Source organism: Xenopus laevis, chromosome 1L (assembly GCF_017654675.1).
Source record: "Xenopus laevis strain J_2021 chromosome 1L, Xenopus_laevis_v10.1, whole genome shotgun sequence".
Classification (NCBI taxonomy): Eukaryota; Metazoa; Chordata; class Amphibia; order Anura; family Pipidae; genus Xenopus; species Xenopus laevis.
This window is the reverse complement of record NC_054371.1, coordinates 202,659,977-202,679,521: the sequence shown is the minus strand read 5'-3', so window position 1 is coordinate 202,679,521 and position 19,545 is coordinate 202,659,977. Positions and strand designations below refer to the sequence as shown.

At 39.5% G+C, this 19,545-nt stretch overlaps 1 protein-coding gene across 1 annotated transcript in view; it reads right to left on the bottom strand.

Moving 5' to 3' along the window:
• cmya5.L (cardiomyopathy associated 5 L homeolog) overlaps positions 1-17,099 on the bottom strand; it is a 50,148-nt gene extending 33,049 nt beyond the window's left edge. Inside the window, exons 1-5 of the mRNA XM_018265518.2 lie at positions 16,439-17,099; positions 11,363-11,745; positions 5,327-7,758; positions 2,725-2,820; positions 655-888 (exon numbers count right to left, since the gene is read on the bottom strand). Of these exons, the coding sequence (XP_018121007.1) occupies positions 655-888; positions 2,725-2,820; positions 5,327-7,758; positions 11,363-11,745; positions 16,439-16,731 (3,438 nt within the window). The 5' untranslated portion in view covers positions 16,732-17,099. The remainder of the gene's footprint in view (positions 1-654; positions 889-2,724; positions 2,821-5,326; positions 7,759-11,362; positions 11,746-16,438) is intronic.
• Positions 17,100-19,545: the final 2,446 nt, after the last annotated feature.

Below are 19,545 nucleotides of genomic sequence, written 5' to 3'. Positions count from 1 at the left end.
TGGACAGATCAGAGCAGATAAAGGATAAGGCTAAGCAAGGTTTAAGCAGGCAGGCCAGGGTCAGACCAAGAGATTATTACAAATTTATCACCAACTGCATTGCCGGTATTTGTAAAACCAGCCTCAGCATTGGCAGGTGTTTACTAGCTATGACAGTAAAATACCAGCCGAATGGCAATCTTATTTTTTTTAAAGTATCTGCCCTTTAAAGTTCGTCCATATTAACTGCTAATTCTGCCAATCTGGACTGAATCATTAGATTATTGGCCCATGCATGAGGCCAAAAAACCCCAACCATCCAGCTCAAGCATCAGGCCATTGATGCAGTTCTCTTCTCAACAAGCAAACATAGGCCACTGCTGTAATCTAATCATTGACTAGAAATAAATAGATCAGGTCAATCACTCAAAAACCTAATAAGTGGTATTTCCAGAAGTTGACCAGAAAGCAGGGCGCATAACTGATTAGAACATAAATATCAGATAAAGAAATATAGAAAATACCAGAAGTATTTACTAATCTAGCAGAGGAGCATATGTTGAAAGTCATGTTATATTAAGCGGAGTTATCCTTTCTACGGTTTTTCCTATTGTATAGTTCGCAGAAAGAAATAACAAATATTGCATGCAAGAACCAGACATGATTTTCACTCACAGTCAGAAACAATATAGGGTCCTGCTCTTCAATCTCCTTTGCTGCTTTCTCTAAGATCTCTCTTGCGGTATCAACATTCTGCTGGAAGCTAACCATCTGGTCGTAAAGGTACTCCAACTTCATCTTCTTCAGCTCCTCAAAGTTCTCTCTCTTTGCAGTCCGTTGTTCAGTGACTTTGCCGGTCATCTTCTCATTCTGTTCCTCCAAAAGTTTCTCACTTTCTGTATGATTCCTCTTACATGGAACAAAAATATATATTAAAGGAAAACTATACCCCCAAACAATGTAGGTCTCTATAAAAGGATATTGCATAACACACTTCATATTTAAAACCCTGCTTCATGTAAATAAACCATTTTCATAATCATATATTTTTCTAGTAGTATGAAAAAAAAAGGGCCGCCCCCTGGGATCATACAATTCACTGTACACACAAACAAACCAAACAAACTATACTCTTAGGTCACATGAGCCAATTAACAGACAGAGTTGTGTCTTTTGCTTCCACACTTCTTCCTGTTAGAGCTGCAGTTTTTCTGGACAGGTGATCTCTCAGGCAGCACACAGACCATCACAAAATGGTGGTTCAAGGCAAGAGATGTAAAAGGGCAAGATTTGCTTAAATATATATTCCAGTTTGGTAAGATGCTTTAATATGCCACTTAATATGTAAACTGTTGCTTAAGTATTCATTTTGAGGGTATAGTTTTCCTTTAATCTGTATTTCGTAATGAAGGCAAAAACATCAAGAACTAGTTTTTGTAAACAATCTCTAAACAAATGCTAGTTTCTTTGCAACAGTTGCAATATATCTGCAGCCACCACAAACCAACATAGAATTCTGCACCACATCATACAGACTCATTATATTGCCAGTAAATGGCATATACTCTGTTTGGGGGTGTTCTGCAAATGGAGCCCTGTACTTAAAGGAGAAGGAAAGGTACCAAAGCAGTATATTGCCAATAGATTAGCCATAATAGTGCAATCTATAAGACTATCTTTATTCTGCAGAATGTTTTACCATACCTGAGTAAACAGCTCTAGAAGCTTTCTCTGTTTGTTTAGGATAGCAGCTGCCATATTAGCTTGGTATCACATCACTTCCTGCCTGAGTCTCTCCCTGCTCACTCATATCTCTGGGCTCAGATTACAGCAAGGAGGGGAGGAGTGGGGGAGGGGAGCAAACTGAGCATGCTCAAGCCCTAGCCCTGGAAGTTTATGCTGAAAACAGGAAGTCTGATACAGAAGCCCATGTGTACACAATAGAAGGAAAAAAATGCTGTGGTTCTTTTGACAGAGGACTCAGAGCAGCATTACTTTGAGAGTTTACTAGTGTATTTATATATAGACCTTTTTGATAAAGCTTACTTAATTTTAGCCTTTCCTACTCCTTTAAAACCCCATCTAAGGTAGCTTCTACATACAGTGATCTGTTGTGCCTCAATGCTATCTTAGTGAGAGAAGCAGTGGGCACATGGGCGCCAGATGCATGCGCTTGTGGCTTATGTACTCCATTCACACTTATAATTACTGTCTAGCTCATGATTGGTATTGGGAAGATAGTGACAGTAAATAATAAATCTGTATCTTCCATTGACATTTGCTAAGACTTTATGTCATTTTCAAGATTAACCTTAAGGTTTTCTGCATATTAGAAAACTAAAGCGTTTTACACAATTTAACAACAAACCATTTACTCACACTTACTAAGCTTATGTCCACACAAATTTTAAACTGGCTCAAAGTAATGCAACCAGCTGATCGAAAAACACGTGAGTAACTGTTTCTTCCCTGGCCATTCAAGTATTATTTTGAGGCCACCCACCTCTGTAGTTGGTCTTTGTCTAACAGCTATAAATATTTTGACACATCTGTGCAACTTGCACCAAAGGAGTCCACCACTTGCATGACCAAACAGGATAGTCAGAATAAATCTTGCATTGCCATTTTTACTGAAAAATGAGTCCTGCCATAAATACATATGGCCAAGAACAGACTGACCAATAAACTGCATGGTATACAGAATACTACAAGCGGTTACAAAAAAAAACACAAACAGAAAATTACCTCAACATCATTAAACATTGATTCCACTCTGCTGACAAAATCCTCTGTTTTCATTGAGCTTTCCTTCAGTCTCTCCAGGAGATCTTCCAAATTATTCTATTCGAAAATAGAAATGAACAAATCCATGTGTTGCGAGTATGAGATGGTGTGAAAGAAACATATGGTGCTTTGAATGCTGCAAATGTTAGAAAGACAACAAAACACCACAAATGTAAGCATTTCCATACCACCTCCCCCCAGGCCTCCAACAACTGTGACAGTTTGTGCTTTCCCTTCATGCTCCTGTTTGCGGCAAAGGGTGTGTTATCATCATTTGCAACAAATGTGTTGGAGATACTTGGTAACCATGAAAGAGTGACAGGTTCACTTGTCTAAATGAAGAAGATCCTGCTTCTTCAAGCTACATGACAAAGACAATGGAATGCCACTGCCACAAACCCCAGGGGCTCATTTATAAATGCATTCCAATGTGCAAAATCTGGGTATAACTCACCATGTTTTTAACCCACAATAAAATCATTTGTTCCTAGAATTTTAGTCTAATGGCAGGAGTGCACTAAATAGCATGCAACACAACTTGCCCATGATCACTAATATGGACATAAACTAAGGTCTGTTTTTCTTACTGCATTTGTGTCACTTTCATTGGGTGTCATCAGCAAATGTATTAGGGTGTAATATGCATGGTACAAGGTTCAGGTTGCCAATAACGCCAGTGTTCCCTTATATCCATACACACAACTAGGGCCATATTTACCATATAAGCACCTAAGAGTCATTGCTAAGGAGCTGGATGCAAGTAACATTTTTTAATAGCAGACTCAATATTGCATTAATTTTAGCACTTTGTACTTGCACTTTCAATTGCAAACCCTCCTCATATAAAATGTAATCAAATACTACTCAGCACATTACATGGTATTGAGGAGCTGCAGTTGCAAGGAATATCTTTCACATCTTCCAACAACGGATGCTATAGCATGTTTAATACATACTGTAAGATTACCTGACTCCAGGGGGCAAATTCACTAAGGCGCGAAGCGCCGAACGCTAGCGTTAATTCGCTAGCGTTTGGCATTTTCGCTACTGCGCAAATTCACTAACGAACGCTGGCGTAGTTTCGCTAGTGTTACTTCGCAACCTTACGCCAGGCGAATCTTCGCTAGCGACGAAACTACGCAAATTTACTAACTTGTGCAGTGTACTGAACGCTACCTTTTACGCTAGACTTCCTTTGCCACCTCAGACCTGGCGAAGCGCAATAGAGTAGATAGGGATTGTTTAAAAAAAAGTCAAAATTTTTTCTAAGTCCCAAAAAACGCTGGCGTGTTTTCTACATGATGGCTGATAGGCTGAAAAAGATCGAAAAATTTTTGGGGCTCCCCTTCCTCCCCCCTACATTTCCTGACTCATGGCAACTTACCTAGACAGTGGGCACATGTGTAGGGCAAAATAAAATTTTTATTTGCAGATTTGAAGGTTTTCTAGGCATTTGTAGTGCAGATACGTGTTCCTCCATTGAAATTTGAATTTCGCGCCGTATGCAAATTAGCCTTCGCTAGCGCAACTTCGCTTTATATAGCGAAACAACGCTAGCGCAACTCCGCAACCTTACGCTACCCCTGTGCGCAACTTCGGATTTTAGTGAATTTGCGAAGCGCTGGCGAAACTACTCCTGGCGAAGTGCGGCGAAGTTGCGCCTGGCGCAACTTCGCATCTTAGTGAATTTGCCCCCAGGACTATTAGACCGTGTTCAGTTTTATGAGGCTTCTCTATCCTATGGACTAAACCTGGCCATAGACCAAAGGACCGATCGTACAAATCCTCGATTTGTACGATTTTCGGACCGTGTGGAGAGTCCTGACATTTTTCGTCCCATGGAGATCGGTCGTTTGGACAATCAGCCAGGTTAAAAGATTTCTGTCGGCTGCCTATAATATCTCTGAATGCATTGCCGATCTGACGATTTTCAGTGGGAGACTGTCTTTTGTCGGACATATAATTTCGTATGATTGCTGTCAGGGGCAGAACATGGGCTGATCTGTTCTTTTACTAATGGTTAGTGGCAGGTCGGGAGATGGGGAAGTCCGATCGTACGATGATTCGAACGATCGGATCTTTGCGTCTATGGCCAGCTTAAGGGAAATAGGACATACTCAGTAATGTAAGATTGTTTTAGAGTCGGTGTTTGATACCATACTGATGTAGAGAATCCACTTGGGGCATTTTAAAATGAACACCCACAGCTGCAGGGCTGATTACTCATAAGTTCCAATAACTACTGCAGACTGTATTTATTTCTGTGCAGTAATGCATTCTACATTTAAAATTCTTCAAAGAATTACATCCCTCTTCTTAATTATCCTTTAAAGAGCAAACACGATACAGATATTGAGAAAGAAATTGTGCACTGGTATAGGATGTATATTTACCCAATTCAATAGGCTTCCAAATACAGTAGTGCTGAATATATAAACATCAGGTATAGAATTAGGCACCATGGCTCTTTTCCAAGTCCAGGTGAATTAAAAATAAGTTCTAATTGTATGGACAACCACTTAATATATATAATATGCAATTAACATATTAATAAATCACTTACTGTCATCTCATTTACTACATCATCTAAGGCTGTGACATCATGGTCCTTATGGTCGCCAAATATTTTATCAATGGCTAATATAGGACTTTTGCAAGAGTAGCAATAAGTGTCACCCTGAGTCTTTTTGGTATCCCCTTGTAATGTTTCTTCTGACAGATCTGCAGAGGATTTTTCATGCTCTATAACTTCAAACCCTAAATCTTCCAGTTCCTTTTGAGCATCCTGCTCCAAAGCCATTATTAAATCATATTCTTTTTCACTTTCTTGTTCTAATAACTGACTTTCTTTGCATGTCATTTTTCCACGCAGTGGTAGATCATCTTTGTTAACCATGATATAGCCCAAAGATTCAGCCGTTTCCTCTGTGTTTTGTAGACCAAGGTCTTCCTCTTCTTCTTCAATAACTCCCAGAGGTGTTTGTAAGGATATTTCAGGTTCTTCTTCGTTATGCTCTGCTTCACCTTGAATTATACATAGTCCCTTTACTTCTCCTGCACTTTCTGGTGCAATCTCTTTGTCAACAACCCTTTCCTCTCTGGTTTCTTTAAAATCTGTCTTTAGCATCTGTTTTGACTCATCATTCACTGAAGAAAGTACTGTCTTTTCTTGGCTAGTATCTAGTACTGATTTACTTTTGTCATGAACAATGGCTGGCAGCTTATTTTCCACTTGAGATTTAGGAATTTCTAAATTATTATCATCTAGACTGACTGTGGCTTCAGAAGTAAGAATAGACATGTCTTTTTCTTCAATCTCGTCCTCTTTATAATGCATTTGGTCAGTTGAACTTATATCAAGAATTGTGCTTTCACTAGCATCTGTGACAGCTATTGCACTATTCACATATATATTATCCTCCTCCACAGTTCTCTGTTGTAGTTCATTATAGTGAGGCACAACTTCACAAGTTGACTCCCTCTGCATGTCAGTAAACTCTTCACTTCCAAGAGTCTTGTCATTATTCAGACTGGTGGTATTGTAATCGTTTATATCAGGTGTAACACCACTCTCGGGTTGTAGGTAATCTGAAATCTCAGGTAAATCATATTTAATTTTACAATATGTCTTGGCATCACTAACTGGTATCTCATCTTTAAGGTTATATTTTTCAAAGTAAATGCCAGTTCCATCATCATCAGAAGTTCTGCTATGAAACGTGGCCACAGAAGTGGTACTTTCGACATCAGATTGGTCATAATCATCTTTATTCTTTGCTCCTTTTGCTTGTTCATAAAGGTCTTTATATAGAAATGCCAAGGCTGGTGGCTCCTCCAGAAGCTCTGGGTTTATTGGATAAGAAGTTGGAAAAAACAAGGATTTTTCCAAAGTGCCTTCCTCCTCATTAAACAGGGATATTTTTGACTGTATATCTTGTGTTGTTGTGTCTTCTTGATTAACATCAGAATTCTGCCAATTAAATTCTTGTTCTTCAAAGTCATTATCCTTAGGAACACCATAGAAGGATTCATCCAAATGACCGTACAAATAAAGGTCATCTTCAACAGCCATCTCATTCTCACTGTAAGGACCACATGTTGTTACTTTAGCAAGACCCACTTCAAGTTTGAGATCTGGTTTCACAAAGTCTGATTCAATAGGTACTTTGTCGTCGATTAAAGTAAATTTTTCAAAATAGTCAACATCAGTGGTGACTTTATTTGGCTTTAATGGTTTTACTGTCTCCTGATCTGATGTTTTCAAGTTTTCATTATGATTAGTATTAACTTTTAGCACCTGCTCTTTCTTTGACTCATCAGTTTCATTTAATATATCAGCCATCTCACAAACTTGCTTTGGTATAAGCATAGGGTTTTCATCCAGATATTCTAGTTTATCTTCCATTTGATCACTGGCTTCTAGGTCAACCGTTGATATGAGTTCCGGGGCAAGAATATTTAATATTTCTGAACCATCGGAGACTATACTGAAAACATGTGATTGAGTGTCAGGCAGCTCATCTGTGTTCTGATCAAGTTCAGAGTTTGCTAATGTATTTTCTCCTTCAGGAAAGAGGAGATTGCCTATATTCTCTGAAACACTGTTCAGGGCTTTCCGAGGAACTATTGGACGGTTCATTCTTTCTAAACGAGTTCTTTTGGATGTGATAGAAGAATTATTTGCCATCAGGTCATCTGCTTTTTCAGGTGAGGTGGGTAAACTTGTAAATGAAGGACCCGTTGTTGATGAATGGTTTTCACCAGATGATGGAAGCGGATTTTCAACATCTGTAGGTGTCATTGAGATCTTTTCTTTTAACACTGGATTTTGAAGAATATCCTTTTTGCTTTCTGGGTTAAGAATCTGTGCAGTTGGTACAGAATCCATAGTATCTTCTAAAAGTGGGTGCATTTCTGTAGCCCTTTTTTTCAAAGAACTTCTTGATGCAGGGTTACCATTTCTTAAATTGGGACTTTTGATTGTATTCACAGTATCTGTAAAACATAACAATAATAAGGTTACACAAAAAGGTTTTAAGTGAGCTTGGAAAATTTGTTGGTCTAACCTGAAAATGGGATATTATGAAATCATTACTGTATTTTGACAGAATGATAAGAGGTATGTTAATTATGGTAAATATTACGGTGCTAAACAGCATATAGTTACATTCTCAGCTATGTTGTATGTGAGTAGTGTATTGCACATTGCTGACTCATGCTGGCATCAGTCTGTAAGACCAGGTGAAACTTGTCAGCAACTCACAGCATAAGCATGTTAGTTTTCAGATAAAAAAAGTTAAAATTATTCAATATATAAACAACTGTAAGAAAGAAATAAACTAAACGTTAAATAAACTTCCACTACAGTTCAATGGATCTTCCATCACATTTGCAGCTTGTTTAAAATACCATGGGGCAAATTCACTAACCTACGGAAATTCGCCAGCAATGACTAATTCACTAAAATGCGAAGTTGCGTCCAGGGCGCCGAGCAATGGCGAAGTTTTGCTAGCGTTAATTCGGCAAGCAAATCAAAGTTGCGCTAGTGTTGGCTAATTTGCATATGTCGGGAAGTTAAATTAAAATAGACATATATGTTGCAGCAAATACATTACATTACATAAGCCCAGGGAACCTTAATAAAATAAAATAAAATAGAGTTGTTATAATGCCCTACACATGTGCCCAGTGTATAGTTTATGTGCCATATGTTAGGAAATGTAGGGGGTAAGCCGGGTACCCTAAAAAAATGTACGATATTTTGCAGCTTATCACCCTGAAAAACTGCCAGTGTTTTTTGGTACGTATAAAAATGTTCACATTTTTTTTGAGGAACTCCTATCTACTCTATTGCATTTCACCTGGTCTGAGGTGGCGAAGGCAAGTCTGGCGCAAGGTCATTAAAATCTGCATCTTAGCGAATTTGCGTAGTTACGTCCATTCACCAGAGCGAAAATTCGCCTGGCGTTAGAGTGCAAAGTAGCGCTAAAATGTATCTCCTTCACTAGTGAAGTTAAGCGAAGAAGCCCCAAAATGACATCACGCTGGCGAATTTTCGCCAGAGTTAGTCACTTTGTCCTTTAGTAAATTTGCCCCAGAGTGCGAAGTAGCGCTAGAGTCTCTCTCCTTTGCTAGCGAAGTTATGCCAGCGCCCGTTAGTAAATCAGCGAAGTCCCGAAATGATGTAAGTCACTTTGCCCTTTAGTAAATTTGCCCCCATGTTTATGTATCAGTGAACTTTTTATACGCTGACAAAACTCTGAGTATACATTTTAATAGGGTTCACCAAGATTAGAAGTTGTTTTGGGATTCAGCCAAAACCAAGCACTTTTTGCAGAATCAATCAATTCCCAACCCTTGGAGGCCTGTTTATCAAATTTAAATCAGTAAGGTGTTTTGCACAAATGTCTCCTAATTTATTTAAAAATCTGAATATAATAAGCACGAACAAATAAAAACGTGGAATGGATACAACAAAAACCTTGAAAGCTTTTCATGCAATTAAAAGTGCAAAAAAATTCTCAAAGTAAAAAAAGATTTTACAGTTTCAAAGGACAGCTCTCACTAGGGTTGCCATCTTTTAGCCTGGTGGAGACCGGGCAGGGGGCTGTAAATGTGGAGGCGGCAGGCTATGATGCAGGATCGACTATGGGTCAAACCTGACAGGTGGCAACCACTGACTTCAACATGACCTCTAAACACAAAGAAATAACAGATAGGAGCACAGGACTCAATGTCTGAATCACTTACTGAGTAGATCAGGTAGTCCAGGTGCACCAGCCCAAGACTCTCATCTTAGGGAACGTATAAACCAATAGCAGAAAAAAGAGGGGGCATTAATGCACTAAATCGTTTAAAAAAATATATATATATCGAAAGGCTATTTAGGAAAGAGGGCTTGGAAATCTGGTAAAGTAATGTCTACCCTGAGGTTATGCGTTAACACTGTTGGTTATCTCCTCTTTCCCCATGTCCCCATTCTCTCTAACAGTTGAATGATCACAATGTATGAATAACGTGCTTTATTATTATAAAATGACTGTCGAGATGTTATTTTTGTGTCTGCTATATCAACCAAAAATAAAGATTATATATAAAAAAAATATATATATATATATATATTTATTGTAGATTCATCCTAAAAAAGGATCAGTATCTCCATTGGCCCTACGCATTTCATGCCCCCAAGGCACTTAGTCATGGGCCAATGGAAAAACTGATTATTTTTTAAGATGAATCTACAATAAATAATATATATTTCTACAATAAAATATAAATATTTTTATACTATTTTCGGTGGCCCTTGTTGAGTTTCTTAAGTGCCTGGATGACCCCTTTTTTCTGATATTGGTTTAACCAGATTTTAGATGTTGAATTTTTGAATTAGAATTTATCACAATTAATACGTTTCAAAATTTTAGTAATGAGTAATGAATTAAAGCCATGATTTTTAGAGCTAAAAAGAGTCATGGAAACAAAAGAAAATACAAAGTTAATAAACTTTCATAATAAAATGTCATGTGACACTGGACAACTGAAAGCAAAAAAAAATTAGTTAAAAAAAACTGACTTTAGATTTGTTTTCTCAAATTTGAATATACAAATTAGGGATAGGATTTAATTTGGTATTTGCCCCTTAGTGCTCTTGCACTTCTGCCTTAGGTTATAAGTAAACAACCCTTAATAAATAAGGGGCAAGATTATTCAAATTAACATTTTTGAGAAAATCACGGCACAAAAACGTCAAATTCGAATATTTACTGAAATCAACTTTTTCGAGGATTATCAATCATTAAAATAACAAACACTTTAATTAAAAACTGGATAAGCTTCTATAGAAGTCAATAGGAGGTGTATTTTCAACATTCAATTTTTTAACTTGAGTTTCTTTTTTTTAATAATTCAATTTTTTGAAAATGTATGGAACAATTTCCATTCCTGTTGTTTTTTTCCCCCAACATATTAACAGGAGTGAGTTATTCAAGTTGAACAAACCTTCATCAAGTTTGATCTCAATTACTCAAAACTAATGTCTAAGTGTTATTTTGCCTAGCCCAAATGCATCCGTAAATTAATGAAAATAAAACACAAGGAGGTATTAGGTATCCCAGCAATGTACCCCTACCATAGACTAGACAAAAACTACAAAGTTTCCTGTGTACATTGGGCTCTTGTATGCCGTCTTTTTTTGTGGCTGTCTGTGACACTGCTCACAATTAAGGGGCATGTACAGTAAATATATGCCTATGGCCTCGTCATAATAGAACATTTATATTCATGGTGAGAACAATCAATGTTTCATGTGGGGTTCAGGTGCACAAGCGATAGACCAAGAGAGAGTGAGGCTTTACATGTTTTCAGAGTATTCAGGAAAGGACTCACAATGGACCACCATGTAGAAGAAGTGTTATTTAAAACAGTCTTATTTATTTGAATGTTGTTCCTGTGAATAAACTTTTACTTTTTAATCGCACCTCTTCTACACTTCTACTCTTCCAATTGTGCCTGTCTGTCTGAATACTTTTGGAAATATTTATAGAAGAATTGTGCCGAATTAGGCAAAATGTTTGTTCCTTGTGTAAATGCAAAACTGTGTTACCTTTAGCTTTTTCTAATGCTTGTTTAAAAGCTTCTCCCATGTTGTCCGTAGGTCCTCGCTTTGAAGGGTCTGCATTTCTTTTAGAATGGGAGGATTGCCGTGGTAACCCAGATGATGATGATGATCTGTGTTTTTTCCTGGGAAATTTGCCCTCATCCATAATAAATATAACTTTGCCTGGGACAGAACCTGAACTTTCCAAGCTGAACACATCAGAGGTGGTGCTGGCCTCTGACGCCCATGGAGTGGAGCATCGACTCGAGCTGGTCTCCCAGTGTATCCCACTGTCTTCACATTGAACTGCCAACATAGAGAAGGATGAGCTGGCCATAAGGCACTGCAACCTAGGTTTAACATCTTCAGCTTGGACAATTTCTTTTAAACTGAAATTAAAATAAGAACATATGATGATTATTATTATTCCAAAATGCACATCTTTAATTCCCACATTAATTTGCAGCAGGGCTTAGCAATTCAGAACTGAACTCTAACACCCCACTGAACAGAATGGTGTTCGCTCGCTCACGTTCATCTGCTCTGATAAATGTGACAGACAGGGATGTGTTTAGTAGATGAATAATATATAAACTTCTGGGAATCAACCCCTAGTAATAATTGTGGGAAATCTGCCTCCCAAGTCTGATATCAGAATACCAAAAGGCAACAAAAAAATTCCAATCATGATATTAATACCCAATATTTTAAAACATGGGAATGGGATTCATTGGATATCTGCGTTTTTACGTATCATGCTGATACTGATCAAAAATTATTAAGTATAATGCCTGGTGGAGACATTTATGTAGCTTCAAAGCCCATAAGACAAAACATGCAACCCCATATTTAGTGCACTGTTTCTAGAAAAAGTATTTTTATGTATATAGTCAACATGTTAGAGAGTTCATGGTTCACATCATTCCCCACCAGAGCGGAACACATGGTAACTTACAGCAGCCTGTATTTGAGAAAGAAGAAGTAGCAAAACCCTACACTCTCGAACACAATCTAATCTGATTGCCTCAATGAGTAAATTAACTGAGTACTATTTTAAAATATCAATCAATAGTTTCAGAGAAATTTAACATCCACCAATGAATTAACAGAAATAATTACAAAGTGCTAGTGCCGATCTAGTTGCAGTCTCAGACTGCCAATAAATCAACAATTGATATTAATGCAAAATTACTAGTGCTAATTCGATAAAGAAGAAATCTGACATCAACCAATGAAATAATTAATATAAAGTGCTGGTGCCGAACTAGTTGCAGTCTCAGAAGTTCGAAGAATCGAAGTTTAGAGAGATGAAAAATTCATTAAATAAAATTAAGAACCTCAAAAAACATAATTTAAGGAAAAAAAGTAGGAAAAAATGAAAATAGTGAAGAGTGAATATGAGATTGTTTTTCTAGGCCCTGGGACTCCAAAAGGAGAGAAACAAGAACACTAGGCACTGTGGTCACCTTTTCTGTCTATGGTTGAGAGCTAAACTTCCCTACAAGACCACACCTTCAGTGTCATTGAATAAAAGAGAATTAAATGCGGTAGTGGAAGAGGCTAACAGCGTTCAAATCAAAAGACTGATGTCCAAATGAATTGGAGTAAAGAGAGAAAATATCAAGAATCAATGTTGTCTAAAATCAAAAATTATCGGAGGCTCTGCCAAAGCGTTTCGCTTAAAAGCTTTATCAAGGCAAATGGGTACAGCAGCCTTATAAAGCAGATTGCCAGTCAGTGGCGGCCACCATGCTATTATGAGATCAAACTAATTTCCATGGCTTCGTGATAAATATTGCAATGAACAGAGTCCTGTGTGAATGCTGTGTCCTCTTCCCTTAATTACACCTTTAGAAAGCATTACAGGGACATTTTTGTCCTTGATTCCCACAAACAGTGAGAAAGCACAGGCTACTTGTACTGCAAGGAAATTTGGATTCCAGCATAGCAGCAGCTGATAGGGCTAATGTTATTGATTAATAATTTCCTCCTCCAAAAACTTCCATATTCTCATAGAGATATCATTTATAGCTGGAATTTACAGGGTTATACTCTAGTGTCACAGGCACTACATGTGACGCCCTAGGGTAGGCAAGTCCAAAGCGCGGCCCGTGGGCCAATTGCGGCCCGTTTTCAAATTTACACCAGCCCTCAGCCTCCATCATGAAATGAATAATAATGTGGCCCGACAGTACAGTGCAATCAGAAATCACGTAGCAGTATTATTTGGGCACATTAGTGAAATGATCTGAAACTTGGTCTATACTGCTGCCTGTGCAAGTACTGGCACATACTTCTTTAGGGCTGAAAGTGCAATAGACATACTGACGTGCCAGTACAGTAAACTAAAAACTGACGTGCCAGTACGCGTCTATTGCTAACACCTTCAGCACACAGGCAGTAGTATAGACGATCATTTCACTAATCATGTGCCCAAATATTACTGTCAAGGATACACAATTCCTTGTTTAAATAAGGCGCGAAGAATAAGTCCAAACAGACTCCACTTACTAAACGCAGTGTACTTGTCCATCTCCAGGAGTGAATGATCCTGATCACAAGCTAGCGACCTCGGAATGAATGTCAGGCTGAATGGTCGCGGCCCCCACACATTTTCACCTCACCAAATCTGGCCCTTGTTGCAAAAAGTTTGGACACCCGTGCCCTATGGGGACCTAGGAGGTATAGGTGGCCCCATGAGGCCCAAATAAAGAGCAATTTCAACATATACTGGTAAAACAGAATAACCTCTTTATATGCTGGGGCCCTAAAATGAATTTGCTGTGGGGCCCAGTAACATCTATTTATGCCACTGTACCCAAGAGTACTTAAAATCCTTGTGCATAGTGGCAGATTCAACTCATTCAAGGATCGCGAACAGACATCCATACTCACAAAATACATTTGTATAAACAAATATTGTAAAGTATACAGAGTACTCTACACATTTGAGAAGACCTCTAATGAGCCCCCAGCCCCTGCTTAGATCATGTAAGATAGTGCCTCTTCCAAATCCCATCTCTTCCTGGACCCTATCTTAGTTATGGGGTCTGCTTTACCACTGCGTCATCCTTTAAAACCTTCCTAACAAAAATACTATTAGGGTTGCACTTATGTACTTTTTCTACTACCTCTACACTCAAAACCAGAACTTTAAGGATGCAATGTTGAGTACTGTTAATATTGTCTATGCTGAATAAGCGTTCAATTGGGATGTGTAGAGACCAAGCAGATATGGTTGCACTCTGTGCCTTGGCTAGATATGGTTAGATGAGTACTTTATATTGCCATTATAAAGAGATATAGCCCAACAATTATAAAAGGTTAAAATTAAGAGCAGGGCCCCATAGCATAGCAGCTGTTGGTTGGGAGAGTGGGGGATAGCAGGTATAGTGTGTCAAAAAACAGCAACAGTAGGGCAAGTTGGTGTCAGTAAAACTTTATATCAGTGTTGCACAACCTGCAGTCCTTCACCTGTAGTTGAACTTTATCAATCGGGCATCAGAAAGTGTTTTTCTAAATGGCCCACAACTACATAAGGCAGCCCTGAAGCCAAGTAGAAAGCCTAAACTTGCCCAAGACAGTCTGCTGATGTAACTCTGCAGTTTATCAAACACAGCCACCATACCCACGGAAGTGCTGATTTTAGGGATTATCGCTCTTGTGGGCAGGTATATAAATCAGAGTCTCGCCCATTTTGACAGATCTCCTGGCTTAATTATAGAACCATCTGGGCCTAATCAGAACATGTGCACTGCTAACAGGTTACATAACTGAAGTGTGAAACCATGGCATGAAAATGAGAACAGCAGGGCTTTATTATACATTTTATATACAATTCGGGGAGATTAGTCGCCCAACGACAAACTCTTCTTCTTGGGGGCGACTAATCTCCCTGAACTGCCATCTCCTGCCTTCCCGCCAGCTGGAATGAAAATCGCCGGCGGGATGGCACTCGGAATGCTTTGTTTTCCAGTCGCCTGAATGAGGAAACTTCGGGCTACTTAGGAAAATGAAGCGCTATGATTGTCGCCAGGCGACTAATCTCCCCGCATCTGACCGTGTGTCTCTGCCCTACAGTGTACATATGGAAGAAACAAACCCAACTTATAAATTTCCAGTACAGAACTTTTTAACTGCATTTGGGAGGAGGTGGAAAAGGGGATTAAAATGTATCTAGTTGCCCCACAATAAATATAACCGCACTGCAAGGCGAACACAAGGTTATACAGCCGGTAGCCATTGCACAATGACATGACACCCATGAAATGGAATTGAGGATTGATATGTATGTGGCAAACATAAAAAGGAGGGGCCAGGCCAGACTCAGCTGTCATCTCTGCTACCTCTTTAAATAGAAACCCCAGGACAGCCAGGCCAGGAGCTGAAAGAAGAAGATTTTGGAGAGAGCAGGCTGGTTACACAGCAGGATGTTTAGGGAGTGGGTGGGAGGGTTTCAAGGCGTGAAAGGTTTTCAAGGCGTGAAAGGATATACATTACTTGCACTAGTTGTTGTGGATGTCTGGGAACTTTAGTGCTGTTTATTAAAATTGTTGCAGCTCAGCACTTAATTCCACAGTGATTGCTTTGACATGTTTACTTGATTTTCACACAAGTTTGGGAGTTTGACAATTGCTGGAAGACCAAGACTTGGAGATCTCTGATGTATACAGTGAAAATATATCAACTGACACACTTCCCTCTGTTACATTTTTAAAAAGTTGTTCAAATATGGCTTCCAGCTGCTGAGGCCCACGGCTAATGCCCTCTCTGCCCTACCCCAGTCCCACAAAAACGCCCAGTAACAGCAGCCAGAAATGATGTTTTATGAGGTAATAGTGCAAGTGATACAAAGGCTAGCTGCCACACACACACATCACTGTATGACTTTTGGCAGTAATGTTGTGGCCAGGCCAATGCCCTCTCTGTCCTACCCCAGTCCCACACAAACACAAACGACCAGTAACAGCAGCCAGTAATGTTTTGTGAGGTAAAATTGCAAGCGACCCAAAGGCTAGCTGCCACACACATCACTGTATGACTAAACGCTTTGCCAGTGTTGTGGCCAGGCACAGACTCTACCTCTGCGTCAGCTCCTCTGCTTCCCCTGCGTCCAGTACAGTGTCGGGGGATACTTCATCCTCCAGCCCCAGGGATACAGTTGATGCCCTCTCAATGTCTGGGGGGCACAAGCTCTCCATGATCCCGAAATGTTGCCCCTTCCTGGCTTTCTCCCCCTTAGGATCAGCCCCCTGAGTGTCCCAGAGAGACTGACATCTCAGCAGCAACAAGCAGCGTGTGTGGCTTCTATTCCCCTGACTAAGGGGACTCCCAAAATAACCCGCGCTGGCACATTCTGTGTTGAACACCGCCATTCCCTTGCCCTCTGCTGGATCCCCGGGGTCCCTACAACCCCATTGCACCGTCAAAGTACAGAAACTTATTCAAAATATTACTGTTCATGAGGGAGACAGGTCACACAGGTGAGGAGGCGCGAGATGACAAGCCGTAAATAATGGAATTTAATGAAAGTGCAGCTACACTGGGAAAAAGTGACGAGATTTCGACACCACGTTTAGGTGTTAGTACAGTTTATCTGGTGCTGCGAATATTCAGCGCGGGTTTCCGCTTTTCTTCTTTGCCTGTATGGCGCGGATTTATACATATAAATAACGCTCCCGCCTTTTTATCCAGCGACAGGCGAACACCTCAGGAGGCAACTCCCTGCGCGCCTAGTGGAACCGGTATAAATAACCTGGGCAGGAATATGCACGTGATCATCTGTCCCAATGTTGTCGGTATCTGGCAGAAGCCGGAGATATACTAACAATGAAGATGTAGGAGTATTTTATCCTTTAACAAATAAACTTTTTTACAATTCAGTGAAATCTTTTTTTGTCACCCGCGTTGAAAAAAAGATGCATTTTTATAATGAAGTTTAAATCTCAACAGAAGTTTGCACAATTCATGTTTTTTTCACATAATTAGATATTACTACATCTGTTCCAACCAAAATGTCACCCTGCTAGTGGGCTGGGCCTGCTTGCTGACCATTTATTATATGGCCTCATGATTTCTTATGACAGCCTCCAGTTCATTCCACCAGCAAAAATGGCGTCTCCCTCTCAACTGGTCGGTGATTTTCTGTCTCTGCCTGTGCAGCATCACACTAGGGTTGCCCATGGTGGTAAAAGTTATGAGTCATTTTAACTTTACTAATAGGAAATCATTTAAAAAGTAGGGGGAGGGCGATATTTTTTCCAGAAAAGGTGTCATCTCTTACCAACCCTCTCTCGAAAATCCAGTGTTTTTTGGAAATAGGACTGTAAGGCGTACACATTCATACTTTCAGCCACTTGGGTCAGCCTGTGAACAAGGTCTGAAAAAAACAGTAGCAACAACAATAACGGAGCAATAATATAATGGCCACGTCAGGGTGGCGGGTTTCCAGCCAATTTGGGCTATTAAATTAGTAGCCCAATAATAATAATAAGCCCAGGCGGGTTTAAAAAGTATAAACAAGCCACGGTACATATTCAGGCTACGTTTTGGGCCTTTGGCTGGTTTGTACTTTTTTTTACAGTTTTTTATTGCCCTAATGTGCCAAGCCTGGGTCTCCCAATGCATGTTGGATAATTTAGTTTTGCCGACTGCCAAGTTTAATTTAAGACTACAATACCCAGCATGCATTGGTACTGACTTGTGTAGAAGTTAGGAGTTACCAGATTTACCCAGTCTCTCGTAACTCTTAAGCATTCTCGCATTTTCTGGTGACTTTCAGGCAAAAATCTGCTAGCCACCAAAATGTCTAGAGGTTGACCTGTTTTACCAATATTTGTTGAAATTGTATATGAATTCGGGGGCCTCCTGGGCACCCCCCTCTGTAGTTACGCTCCCAGTGATGGGTGAATCTGTCCCATTTTGCTTCATAGAAAAATTAGCAAATCAGTAAAAATTTGAAAAAGGCGTATTTTCACACATATTCTTTTATTTTTTTTTAGACTTTTTTTTTCCACTGCACATATTGTGCTATTTTTCGGCTACTTTTGAAGTGCCTCTTGGCTATTTGTAGGCTGGTTTTGTAGCTGACCTTTGCTGGTTTTGAAAATAAGACAAGGCAACCCTGGCCCTGGAGAGAAGAATGTTACTAAGGGCAAGGCCAGACGTGGCGTTTTTACGTTGCATTTTTAAAAAAGCTCAGTTGGGGGTAAATACGCCACTGAAACCACACTTGACCATCAACATGCGTAGGTCTCTTTTCCCAACATGCATTTCTCATTGTTCTCGTTTCCCATAATTCCGCTGGCTGGAAATATAAATAGAAAAGCTATTTAGAAATAGAAAAACTATTTATATGCAAAATGGAGCAGGACTGATCATTAATACGCAATGTAATTACATCACCGGCCTTAAAACGTATATGCATAATTTATCTCGCAAGAATTTGGACACCATGTTTTAAATACGCTGCATATTTACATGAAGTGTGGTTTCAAACTTGCAGATCCCATAGTTTATTGATTTGGTAGTTTCTTGACGTTTCTGCTAAGAAACGCCAATACTGACGTCCCGTGGCGGATTTCAGCTTGCAAGCGCCCTGTAAGAATTGCCATAGTGCGTTTTCCATTAGTTTCAGTGGTCGTGCAGTTTATGCGTATTTACGCCGGACAGAGCTTTTTTAAAAGCGCAATGTAAAAACGCCACGTCTGGCCTTGTCCTAAGGATGCTGCTCATTGCAAGTAGCATATTGCAAAATATAAAGAATCAAATAGCAGAGATCCCCACCCCCCATGATTGGTAGTATTAGGCAAACCCATATTTAATCTGTAATATAGGCAAGAAAAAATCATCTAGCCAAAGAGCATCTCAAGGCACACATAAGGCACGTAATCACAAGAGGGTTCTCACCTATCATCAGTGAACTCTGATGAGCATTTCCCCATTCAGGCATCTTCCAATACTACCAATCATGGGATAGGGATCTCTACTATTTTATCTTAATATTTTGTTGGCATACTGTTTAAGCATTTAGGACTGTAGGGGAATTGTTTTCTCCCCCTTGTACCCGGGTACATAGGACTAGAGATTTATGAGGGAAGTCACTATCACTTTTGTTGTTGTTTGTGAATTCTTAACTCTATGATGTTACAATAAAGTGTGTCTGTGAGCCCTCGTCTGTTTCTCTATGG